The 13243-nt window shown below is 45.3% G+C and overlaps 1 protein-coding gene across 1 annotated transcript in view; it reads right to left on the bottom strand.

Moving 5' to 3' along the window:
- Positions 1-13243, bottom strand: part of CILP2 (cartilage intermediate layer protein 2) — a 38098-nt gene that overhangs the window by 20361 nt on the left and 4494 nt on the right. Inside the window, exons 2-3 of the mRNA XM_032214160.1 lie at positions 2537-2800; positions 221-412 (exon numbers count right to left, since the gene is read on the bottom strand). Coding sequence (XP_032070051.1) covers positions 221-412; positions 2537-2800 — 456 coding nt within the window. The remainder of the gene's footprint in view (positions 1-220; positions 413-2536; positions 2801-13243) is intronic.

Here is a 13243-nt window from a genome sequence, read left to right as displayed (position 1 = left end):
AAACTTTGTCCAAATGTCTACAAAGATTCTCAGTCATCCAGGTTATGGTTGTCCCAAAGGTGCTTTTTTTTCAAGAGGCAACTGGACTTTCTAGAAGCACCTTTGGGACAAACTTTATCTAAATTCTTTGTCAGAAATGATTCCAAAATATCTTAATCGCCACCAGATCCCCACCCTGGTCCCAATATGAAATCGAAGTAGGTTGATGGCCAAAACGAACCTTGGCAGGGTTCAGATCTGCAGGTCCGACGTTCCATGGATTTCCCAGGGCATTTCGACAGCTGTCCCAGTGTTGCTGCAGAGTTCTTCAGACAGGTCCGGTGTCTGGTTTGGATACCGCTGAGGCCACATGCTGTTTGGGAACAGGGACTCCAGGGAGACCAGGTTGACCATCCCGGCTTCTGCACAGGATCTGTTGGGCAGAACAAATTAAGGGGAAAAGAAACTCAGGAAGAGAATTGTGTCTAGAACGATGATGATTGGGTGATGACCAGTGGTGGGTTTCCATTTTTTTACTACCGGTTTGCTTGCGTGTGTCCGGGTAAGGTGGGTGGAGCCTCCCGCTGCCACCATTACCAGTTCGCTCGATCCAGGCCTAACCAGGAGCAACCCACCTCCGGTGATGACCAAGGCTTTTCTTCATAGATTATGTTATGTTGAAGGATCTAGAGCAGTGATGGTGAACCCGGTGCCAAAAAGGGAGTGCACATGCACGCGCGTCGGGGACATGCCCCAGAAGAGAAGCTGCCTAGTGGGCATGCAAGCTCCGGAAAATGAACTTTTGGTTTCCGGTGCACACATGTGCACCGGCAAGCTTGTCTTCGGTTATTGGTGTGCATGCGTACATGCACGCACGGCACACATGCACATAATGGAAACCAGAAGACCAGCTCTTCCTGTTTTTGGGGACGCTGCACGTGCCAGCCAACATGGCTCCACATGCCACTTTGGGTATGCATGCCATAGGTTCATTATCACGGACCTAGAACCCAATTGCTTTATTTTATTTATTTTTTTAATTTATTTTCATTTATTTTATTTCATCCTTTTTATTTTATTTTTTATTTTATCGTGTATTTGTTTTGTTATTTTATTAATAATTTTATTAATAAATTTATTATTAATAATAATTTTATTGTTATCATTAATTTTATTGTTATCATTAATTTTATTATTATTTACTTTATTACTTTATTACTTTATTACTTTATTACTTTATTACTTTATTACTTTATTACTTTATTACTTTATTACTTTATTACTTTATTACTTTATTACTTTATTACTTTATTACTTTATTACTTTATTACTTTATTACTTTATTACTGTTTTATTTTTATTTTTTATATTTTATTTTATTTTACTTTATTATTTTATTTAATTGTTTATTTTATTATTTTTATTTTTCTTGCCTCTCTGACTGCTATATCTCTAGGTGGCTTACAAAGTTAAAAGTCCCAACCTCCCCCCCTCCCCCCCAAAAAACCCACTCAATACAAAAAATGACAAAAATAATCCTGGGCATCGTTAAGGGCATCAAAAAATAAAAACTGCTAAAAACGCTATTTATTTATCCTCTGTTTTTGGCTCTGAAGGCAAGGTGAGCTTTACAAAGAGTCATGAAGGACAACTATATTTTGAAAAGAATGCAGATATATTGTTTGTTTCTTTGAGTACAAATGAAAAACTAAGAGGTATTCACCCATATTTCTTTGTTTCCTTTTTGGGGGCAAAGAGTAATTATCATTAGGAGGGAGATACACTTGGCTGTCATTATGCATCCAAGAAACAGTGGGATGCTTCTAGGTAATTTAACGACCAAAACTGCTTTTAAAATTGTCTCCACCTCCAGATCTCCCTGAGTTGCCAGAATTTGGGGAAATAATTAATAACACAATTAATTAAATGACTGCCATCAGTTACCTTGTCAATTATCCTGGGCTGCTCAAGAAAGCCTAGTTTTTCATACTTTTTATGCCATGACCATAAACATCAGACAGAATGACAGAATAACAGAGTTGAAAAGGACCTTGGAGGTCTTCTAGTCCAACCCCCGGCTCCAGCAGGAGATCCCTAATAACAGAATTGGAAGGGACCTTGTCCAACCTCCTGCTCAAACAAGAAAATCCTATAACAGCGATGGCGAACCTTTTTTGGCTCAGGTGCCACAAGCAGGGGGAGCGCAGGGGGGTCGTGCGTGGGCGTGCCGCACCCATAATGCAATGCACGACACCCCCCCAACATGCATGCGCACATGACAGGTGCGACCCCCCATTTTTTGCATGCTTTTTTCGCCCTCCCGAGGATAAAGTCTCTGGAGCCTGGGGAGGGCGAAAAATGGCTTTTAAAAAGGCTGAACTCAGCTTGCCAGCGCGCGCATGCGTGCCACCTCTGGCATGTGTGCCATAGGTTCGCCATCACGGTCCTATACCATTTCAGACAAATGGTTGTCCAGTTAAGAAGAAACTTCCAGTGTTGGAGCACTCACAACCTCTGGAGGCAAGTTGTTCCACTGATGAATTGTTTTCACACTTACCCACAGGGCAGAGGAATCGGACATGATAGTTGGAGCAGGTCCTATTGCTGAGCTGTTCTTTGTTGAGGCAGTGGAAGCCTTCTTGGGGACTGTAGCGCACAACTTCTCCCACTTCCTTGGGCAGCTCCCACTTAGTGGTGCGGGCTTGGATAGAGAGGGGCCGGGCACAGATGCGCTCGGGGTAGTAGAACCGGATGGCCTCCAGCGTCTCAAAATCCCCTTCGCCTCCAGGATGGTCCACATTGAACCAAGAGGTCCATTCCCCTGCAGGTAGAAGAGGAGGAAAAAGACTCCTGTGACTCTTTGAAGTGTTGTGGAGGGTTGCCACTCTGCAACAGGGCTTTCCACAACAGGCCATCCAGAAAGAGGCCCATTTCACAGATGGGTACATCGAGAAATCAAGAATCCCCATTTATTAGGACACGGATTTCAAGGGATCAAAACAAGGGAGGAAAAAAAATAGATTCATAATGTGCACTGAGAAGGGCAGAAGAGGAAGTTTTCAAATGAGCTTTCTCCATTTCATTTCTGTTTCAAGTTTATATGATGCTCAGTTCCCCACAACTTGGGGTGTCTCACAACAACTAAAATAAAGAAAATATAATTATAAGCAATGGTGTCGAAAGAAATCAGTTGTTATATCAATTGTATAAGCTAAGGACTTGTGGTTCAGTCATATATTATGCAAACACAACAATTGTTAACCCAGATCCTTGCTGTAAAGGTAGTCCTCGACTTACAATCATTCATTTAGTGACCGTTATAAAAGTCACTGAAAAAATTGACTTATGACTGTTTTTCACTTACAGCCATTGCAGCATCCCCATGGTCACATGTTCAAGATTCAGACAGCTGGCTCATATTTATGACAATTGTAGTCATGTGATCACCTTCTGTGGCTTTTTGACAACCAAAATCAATGGGGAAGCCAGATATATTAACAACCATACTAGTAACTTAACAACTGGAGTAATTCATTTAACAACAGTGACAAGAAGGGTCATAAAATAGGGCAAACCTCACCAATTGTCTTCCCTAGCAACAGAAACCTTGGGATCAATTGAGATTGTAAATTGAGGACTACCTGTAATGATTTTTTTCCTAAATACTAAAGCTTCAGCGGTAAAGCTTTTGTTGAAAATAAAGCTTAACCTTTTCATGATTTCAGAGCCATGTTTTATAAGAGGAGAAGGAGAGTTGCAAAAATAAAAATAAAAAATAAAACCCAGAAAGCTATCAATTCCAATTTTGGAATTATCTATGTTCTTTTCTAGTCTAAGGACAATTAAGAAGAAATCAAAGCAGAATTAAGAAGAACTAAACAAAAGACAGAAGGCAATAGAATGGAATGCTGGGGATTAAGTGTAGCTTACAGCAACAGGAGTCTCCACCAGGGAGGTCAAAAAAGTCAAGAAGGTGGCCACAATTTCAATCAAAACCCTGCCCCTTTTTTATACATATGACATCACAAACATTAAAAAGGGGCCTTTGCTTGCCCAGTGAAAGCCACCATATTCACACTCTGCCATTCTTGTGGGCAGCCCTGTGTATCCTTAGGTCTTAAATCATGAATTAGCCTTCATATTTTTAAAAAGATGACCCACCGACTGTTTTTTCATCAAGACGTGTCCTGGCTTTTATCCTTTTTTTATGTTTATTCGGTCCTTTTGTCTTGGCTGCCTCAGAGTCATTTTTCATCTGCGGATCTGTGAAGAAAACCACAAGTTCAAATAAAAAATAATATTTTTATACCTTGTGGTTAAGCAGTGGCTTACTGAATAATATATACCTCACTGGCTCTAGAAAACACTCCTAGACCAACTATATTCTGACTGGGCTTACCTAGTCAGCTAAACCATCCAGTCCTGGTTGGAAATCCAGCTGCATTATTTATTAAATAGCTTTACAGTTTTTGATTGGCAGATAGGGTAGATGAGGGGCTGTAACCCCCAAATGGAGATGGAATTAAAAGGGAGTTCTCTGAAGGCTCCTTATTCGCCCTCAGGATAACAACCAAGGCTGATTATAGGACCATAAGTGTGTGTTTGTGTGTGTGTGTGTGTGTGTGTTTCAGGGGTGTTTTACTGCCGGTTCGCTCGCTCACGTGCGTGCTGGATGCATGCTGTGCGCGCATGTGCAGTTCAATTAAAATTGTCTTGCGCAAGCGCAGAACTAAAAAACAAGATGGCAGCGATGGCGGCGGAGACCAGGAAACTGGTTTGGGGGCGTGGCAGGCTTGGATCGCTGCTGGTTCCATGAATCAGATCACCATACCACTACCAGTTTGGCCGAAACGGGCCGAAACGGTAGGAACCCATCACTGGTTATGTATGTATGTATGTATGTATGTATGTATGTATGTATGTATGTATGTATGTATGTATGTATTATTTATACAATTTATTGGCTGCCAATCTTACTATAGGGTAACTCTTGGTGACTTACAGTCATAAAAATACGTTTATACATATATATTTAAAACAAATTGCCCCCCTCCCCCTTTAGCAGGCTGTCTGCTCCATCCGTGGAGTCATGGGAAGACTTGATTTATTAAACCAGAAGGCTCTCTTGCTACCAAACAGAGCTCTCAAGGGATCGATCAGGTAAATTGAAGGCCATAAAACTCAGCCGTTTAAGATTCATTATATCAAAGCACTGCCATTAAAAATAATAACAGCGCCCACTGGCCAGATTGAAATGGAATTTTACCAGCTGTATTGAAGAAGATGCTGGATAAGAAGCAGAGAAACTCAGATGCTAGTCTCTCCCGCTCAGCCGTGGAAGCTCATTGGGCTAGTCCCTCCCTCTCAGTCCAAGAGTCAATCAGGTGTAGCGGCAAAAGTGCCAGGAGTGTCTTAACGCATGGCCTGATGGGCACTTGCCCATGTGCCCTATGAGCATAGGGGCCCCATACTAATATGTGTATGTTAACACTTCAATGCACCTTGTATCATATAACTACAGCAACATATTTATTACATTTTACTGCATTTTTAAAATTAATACCGTACTAACATATGCAAATATATGTTTTATTTTACATTTACATTTTTATGAGTAGTTGTCATAGGGGCCCTAGTACACTACTTTGCCTGGGGTCCATAATGCTGTTAAGAGGGCCCTGGAAACTGTTAGGCTAGAATAGAATAGAATGGAATGGAATGGAATGGAGTGGAGTGGAATGGAATAGAATATAGCAGAGCAGAGCAGAACAGAACAGAACAGAACAACAGAGTTGGAAGGGACCTTTGATGTCTTCTACTCCAACCCCCTGCTTAGGCAGGAAACCCTACACCACTTCAGACAAATGGCTATCCTTTATTTTATTTTTTATTTATTTATTTTTTTTTATTTAGCATTTATAGGCCGCCCTTTTCCCTGAGGGGACTCAGGGCGGCTTACAATAGTAAGGGAAAGGGGGTGAAAGACAAATTACAGAGAAAAAAAAATGTGAGATAACTAAAAAGTACTAAAACACAACATTCACTCAGCATTCGGGAGGGGCAATAAAATTTATCCCCAGGCCTGACGGGCTAGCCAGATCTTGAGTGCTGTACGGAAGGCCTGGACTGTGGTCAGGGTACGAATCTCCACGGGGAGATTGTTCCATAGCGTCGGAGCAGCAACTGAGAAGGCTCTCCTCCGGGTGGTCGCCAGTCGGCACTGACTGGCGGATGGAATACGGAGGAGGCCCGCTCTATGCGATCTGATGGGACGCAGGGAGGTTATTGGCAGAAGGCGGTCTCTCAGATAGTCAGATCCACTACCATGGAGCGCTTTATGGGTGGTAAGTAAGACCTTGAATTGCACCCGGAGATCCACAGGCAGCCAGCGCAGCTCGCGGAGGATAGGTGTTATGTGGGCGAACCGAGGTGCGCCCACGATCACTCGCGCGGCCGCGTTCTGTACTAGCTGAAGTCTCCGGGTGCTCTTCAAGGGCAGCCCCATGTAGAGCACATTGCAGTATTCCAGCTTAGAGATCACAAGGGCTCGAGTGACTGTCGTGAGAGCCTCCCGATTCAGGTAGGGCCGCAACTGGCGCACCAGGCGAACCTGGGCAAATGCCCCCCTGGTCACAGCTGATAGATGGTGATCAAAACTCAGCTGTGGATCCAGGAGGACTCCCAAGTTGCGGACCCTATCTGAGGGGTATAAGTTTTGTCCCCCCAGCCTGATTGATGGTACGGTGGTCAAATTATTGGGAGGAAAACACAACAGCCACTCGGTCTTGTCTGGGTTGAGCACCAGTTTGTTTGCTCTCATCCAGTCTTTAACAGCTTCCAGACCCTGGTTCATCACGTCCACCGCTTCATTGAGTTGGCACGGGGCGGACAGATACAATTGTGTATCGTCCGCATATTGGTGATACTTTATCCCGTGCCTCCGAATGATCTCGCCCAGCGGTTTCATGTATATGTTAAATAGGAGGGGGGACAAGACCGACCCCTGTGGCACCCCATATGTTAGGGGCCTCGGGGACGATCTCTGCCCACCCACCAACACCGACTGCGACCTGTCCGAGAGGTAGGAGGAGAACCACTGCAAGACAGTGCCGCCCACTCCCACCTCCCGCAGTCGTCGCAGAAGGATACCATGGTCGATGGTATCGAAAGCCGCTGAGAGGTCAAGGAGAACTAGGATGGACGCAAAGCCTCCATCCCTAGCTCTCCAGAGATCATCGGTCAATGCGACCAAAGCGGTTTCTGTGCTGTAACCTGGTCTGAAGCCGGACTGGAAGGGGTCAAGATAGTTTGCTTCCTCCAAGGTACGCTGAAGCTGGAGAGCAACCACTTTCTCAACAACCTTCCCCACAAAGGGAAGGTTGGAGACTGGACGATAGTTATTAAGAACAGCTGGATCCAAAGACGGTTTCTTCAGAAGGGGTCTCACCACCGCTGCCTTAAGCTCGGTGGGGAAGTGCCCCTCCCGAAGAGATGCAACAACAACCGCTTGGATCCAGCCTCGTGTCACCTCACTGCTGTTGGCAACCAGCCAGGAGGGACACGGGTCCAGTACACAAGTGGAGGTACTCACAGCTCGCATAGCCTTGTCCACATCCCCAGAGGCAACTTCCTGAAACTCAACCCAGAGATGGTTTGCCAAGTCTTTCCCCTGTGTCTCAGCTGGCTCTGCAAGAGTGGAGTCCAGGTCCGCTCGAAACCGGGCAACTTTGTCCGCCAAGAACTGAACATACTCCTCAGCCTTACCCTGTAAGGGGTCCCCCGTCTCCCTCCTATTTAGGAGGGAGCGGGTTATCCTAAACAGGGCGGCTGGGTGGGACTCGGCGGACGCTACCAAGGAGGCAATGTGTGTTCTTTTTGCCGATCTTAAAGCTCGAGTATACTCCTTGGTGCATGCTGTTACACGTGCCCGGTTCAATTCGGACCTGTCTGATCTCCACAAGTGCTCTAGGCGTCTCCTCCGGCGCTTTATCTCCCGGAGCTCCTCGGTGAACCAAGGAGGCCTCCGGGGGCCGCTCCTCCAATATCTTCTTAAAAACTTCCAGTGTTGGAGTATTCACAACTTCTGGAGGCAAGCTGTTCCACTGATTAATTGTTCTAACTGTCAGGAAATTTCTCTAGTTGTAGGTTACCTGTCTCCTTGATTAGTTTCCACCCATTGCTTCTTGTCCTGCCTTCAAGTGTTTTGGAGAATAGGTTGACCCCCTTTTCTTTGGGGCACCCTCTTAGATATCAGAAGATTGCTATTGTGTCACCTCTAGTCCTTCTTTTAATTAAACTAGACATACCCAGTTCCTGCAACCGTTCTTCCTATGTTTTAGTCTCCAGTCCCCTGATCATCTTTGTTGCTCTTCTCTGCACTCTTTCTAGAGTCTCAACATCTTTTTTACATCGTGGCGACCAAAACTGCATGCAGATTCTAGAAGCAGATTCTAGGCTAGAAGCAGATTCTAATTGTCGCTCCGCTGTGACAGTTCATTGGCTAATTTTGGCCCATTCCCTCCCTCTCTGCTCAGGAGCCATCAGGTGTAGTGGGGAAGATCCTACACTAGAAGCAGGGAGACCGAGGAATTAATCCTCACGTAGCCATGGAAGCTTATTGGCTGAATTAAGGTCTGTCCTTTTCTCCCAGCACAACTTACCCTAGAGGGTTGTTATGGAGAGGGAGTACGTGTCAAACTCAAGGCCTGGCCCACGGAGCCACCCTGAAAACAGCAAAGGACTGGCACACAGTGCCTCCTGCCAGCATAAATGGAGGTTGTGGCTCTCCCAAGAGAGTTGTAGGAGACTGTTCCAGCTGAAAACGGAGCTCTGGAGTCCATTTTCGCTGGCAGAGCGCTTGGGCCACCAAAGGCGCCCCTGACACAAGTGATGTCGAGCTGGCCATGCCCACGCTGCCCCCCCCAAGGTCAAACATAACCCTGATGTGGCCTTCAATGAAATTGAGTTTGACACCCCTGCTCTATTTACGCCAGCATCCGATTTCCAACTACAGCCTGCAAAGAGGCTTCTGAAAAACCCATTAGCCTGGCATTTGGGCATCATTTCTGCCATGCTTGTTTTGTAGTGCCATATAAATCGGAAGAAGACTACTATGGCTTATGCAGTTATCTTATGCATATCTCTACCCTTGTCCCCTTCGTTCGTTCGTTTATTGGTTTTGTATGCTGCCCACTCCCGAAGGACTCCAGGTGGCTCACAATAAAACAGGGGGGGGGGGGATAAATAAGACAATACAAACAATATTAAAATACACAACAGTCACAATTGAAGCGGGGCTGGATACTTCAACAGCCCCCAGCCTACCGGAACAGCCAGGACTTAGTAGCTTTACGGAAGGCCGGGAGGGTAGTGAGGGTCCGGATCTCCATGGGGAGCTCGTTTCAGAGGGCCGGAGCAGCAACAGAGAAGGCTCTCCCCCGGGGGGTCGCCAGCCGACATTGGCTGGCAGATGGAACCCAGAGAAGGCCGAGCCTGTGTGATCGAATCGGTCTTTGAGAGGTAATTGGCAGGAGGCGGTCTCTCAAGTACCCAGGTCCGATGCCATGCAGGGCTTTATAAGTAATAACTAGCACCTTGAAGCGAGTCCGGAGACCGATGGGCAGCCAGTGCAGCTCGTGGAGGATAGGTGTAATTCCCCAGCCAGCATGAGATACTGTTGGACTACATTTCCCATCAGCTGCAATCACAGAGCCTAATTACAAACTCAAAATGTCCATTGGTGTGACCCAGCTACTATGCACTGTATTTTACTTTACAGCAAATTATAATCTATCTTTTTACAAAGAGACAACCAATGTTCCCTCTAATTTTTTTTCAGTGTGAGCGGAAAAGTATAGTGTTTGAGCGGCACATTTTCATGCCTGAGCACCTGAATTTTTTTCACATATGTCACCTAAGACAACAACAAAATCAGTATTATTTGAAACTCAAAGTTATGTTTATTCAAGGTACCCGCTTAATTAAAAGTGTTATATAATATCAGTATCACTTAACAACGCTCCTGCTTAGCAACCAAAATGTTGGCTCAGACAGTCTGGCATTTGAAGCACGCAAGTCTTAAAGCTGTTGTTACAAGACCCTTGCACCCCTAACCCTTTAGGGAAAAAAAACCCAGGGGTTTTCAAACGTGACAGCTTTAAGACTTGTGGACTTCAACTCCCAGAATTCCTCCCTGAGGGGAATTATATATTTGGACTGTTTCATAGTTACATTAGAGAACTACATTGTTAGAACTTAGCACAAAAGATACCTTTTATCTGAAAATCCAAATAGAGTAAACCTGCTATTATCCCAGAGCACTAATTTCATTTGTCCCAATCTGTTTTACGAGTCTGTATTAAAATAGATAGAAATATTTTCACTAAATTTTGTAGATCTATATTTCAGGAACCTATCAGAAGTTAGGGCAAGATAAGAGTGGAAGAATGAATTTTGTTGCAGGTCATGGGGATTTTTTCAGCATCTTAAAAGTGGAGCGCATGTGCATTGAACTAGCAATACCCATTTAATAACAAAAGGAAATGGCTGAATTAAATTTGGTAAAGTTGCAAGCGAGCTGTAAAAAGCTTGTGGTTTTTAAAATCATAGAATCAGAAGGGATACTGGAGGTCTTCTAGTCCAGCCCCTTGTCCAAGGCAGGAGTCTTTATATCATCTGAGACAAATGGCCGTCCAGTCTTTTGAAAACCTGCAGCAAATGAATTAAGATTCCATTGATTTTAATTGTTCTTACTGTCAGATTTCTCCTTATTTCCATCGTGAGTCTCCTGACAAGTTTCCATTGCTTCTTGTCCTGTCCTCAGGTGCTATTGCTGCCACCTCCTCCTCCTCCTCCAACAGCACCAACACATTTGCTGCCCAGCGCTGCGGCTGAGGTGAAGCCACCGAAGCTCCCGCTGGTGCCCCCGCAGCGTTGGGCGGAAATCCGGCAGTGCTGTTGGAGGAGGAGGAGGCGAACCAGCCGGCCACCGCCGGCAACCGCCAGCCCCGCCGCTCTTCCCGCCCCCTTCCCAGCCCCACAGTCCAGCGGTCGCAGCAGAAGCAGCCCCGGGTCTCCGCTGCCGCTCCCCGCATTTTCTGGACGGGGATCCCTTGGAGAGGGGATTCCTTCCTGCGAGACCCTGTCCAGAAAATGCGGGGAGCGGCAGCGGAAACCCGGAGCAGTTTCTGCTGCGACCGCTGGACTGTGGGGCTGAGAAGGGGGCGGGAAGAGCAGCGGGGCTGGCGGTGGGCGGTGGTGGCAGGCTGGTTCGCCTCCTCCTCCTCCAACAGGCAACAGCACTGCCGGATTCAGTTGCAGCCGCCTGCAAAGGACTTCCACACATTTCCTTAAGAAATCTCTGCGCGGCAGATAAAAACTGCTGCGCGGGATTTTCTTGCAACGTGCGCGGCCGCGCACGCGCGCACCTTAGAGAGAACAGTGGAGACAACATGCCCACCAGTGGTAATATTTGAATAATGTCTTACTAAAAAAAAAAAGAGTTGATAATCTTAATGATAAAGTCTCTGACAAAAATCCAGTTGCTCAAAAAAAAGAAAGAAAGAATTATTTTATTTAGATTGACAGGACAGTATTTATTTCATAACACATTAAAATGAAAACTCTGCAGGATGTATTGAAAATTTAAAGGGCTTGTTATCGGAAGGTTTTAACGTAGAAATTATTTATGGAATGTTCTTTTTTTAATCCCTAATTTAATTTTTTCAATGGTAAATGGGGATTTCAGCAAAGATATTCTTCATTTAAACTTCACTAAGTAAATGGTTGAGGGAAATTACTTGGCCTATTCCATAATTATTTAAAACTGTGTCTCTCTCATGCTGGCTGGGGAATTCTAAGGATTGAAATCCACACATTTTAAAATTGCAAGCTTGAGAAATGCTGCTTTAAAGGTTAAATGTTGGTTCCTTTTGTATTCCTTTCCCAGATATTATTGATAATTATTAAAAGAAAGAAGGAAAGGACATGACTCCGGTGGCAGGGACGACTGCGGAGCAGAGCAACCGAGTGCCTGCCCTACACATATCAGACAGCTTTTCACTGCTGTGCAGCCATGCTGGGAATCTTCCGGAACCAGCTAAACCTCATGCTGGGAATCTGAAATGTACCTCACCTTGAAGGTCACACAATTCAGAGATGTAAACTGAGCAAATGTCAGCCGAGGGAAGAAAGAATAAAATAATTTAAAAAAAAAAAACCTCTCTAGGAAGAGTAAAGTGTCCAAAAGAAAAAGCAAATGTCTCTTTTTCCCCTCAATGTCCTATATTTTTATTTTGCCCTCTCTACTCCTCAGGGAGTTCAGGGAAGTCACAATGGTGGCTGGTACCACATTTCTTCATGGTATTGGACCTGGGTACTTGAGAGACCGCCTGCTGCCAATTACCTCCAATAGACCGATCAGATCCCACAGATTAGGCCTCCTCCGAATTCCATCCGCTGGCCAATGCCGACTGGCGACTACCCGGAGGAGAGCCTTCTCTGTGGCTGCTCCGACCCTCTGGAACGAGCTCCCCGTGGAGATTCGAACCCTCACCACCCTCCAGGCCTTCCGCAAAGCCCTTAAAACCTGGCTGTTCCGACAGGCCTGGGGCTAAAGAGCTTTTGCCCCCCTCCTCGAATGATATGGTTGTTGTGTGCTTTAAATTGTGTATTGTTATGTTCGTCTTTTTTATCCCCTGTCTGTACCCCCTTCCCTGACTTGAATTGTGAGCCGTCCTGAGTCCCCTTTGGGGAAAAGGGCGGCATATAAATGCAATAAATCCAATCCAATCCAATTTAAAAGCTGTTATTTTGTCTTTTTTAGTCTCCCGTGGGTACTGTGGTCCCAACTGCTTTTTTTTTTTTTAAAGCAAGCTTCAATTCTGATATGATCATATCTTCATGCAAAGTAGGAAACAGATGGCTCTTTGGAGAAATGTTTGCAAGACAGATACTTAAATATGTTTGCTGTTTCTCAGACAACCATCTGTGCGGAGAGGAATGGACAAGCAAGCATCCCTACGGGGGAAGCTCATTCTAGAATCACAAGGCTCAAAAAGGCCCTTGAAGGCCATAGGATCAACCTATGGTCACTGCAAGAATCTAGATGCTGATGGCTGTCCAACTTCATTCAGAAAGGGGATCTTCTGGTACTGTTTGATGGGAAGCCAGTTTGGGGTAGTGGTTAAGGTACCAGGCTAAGTCCTAGTCTTACCCAAGGCATGAAGTCAGCCGGGCAACCTCGTGCCAGTCACTCTCACTCAGC

This window comes from Thamnophis elegans, chromosome 1, assembly GCF_009769535.1.
Source record: "Thamnophis elegans isolate rThaEle1 chromosome 1, rThaEle1.pri, whole genome shotgun sequence".
Classification (NCBI taxonomy): domain Eukaryota; kingdom Metazoa; phylum Chordata; class Lepidosauria; order Squamata; family Colubridae; genus Thamnophis; species Thamnophis elegans.
This window is presented reverse-complemented; position numbering and strand designations above follow the sequence as displayed.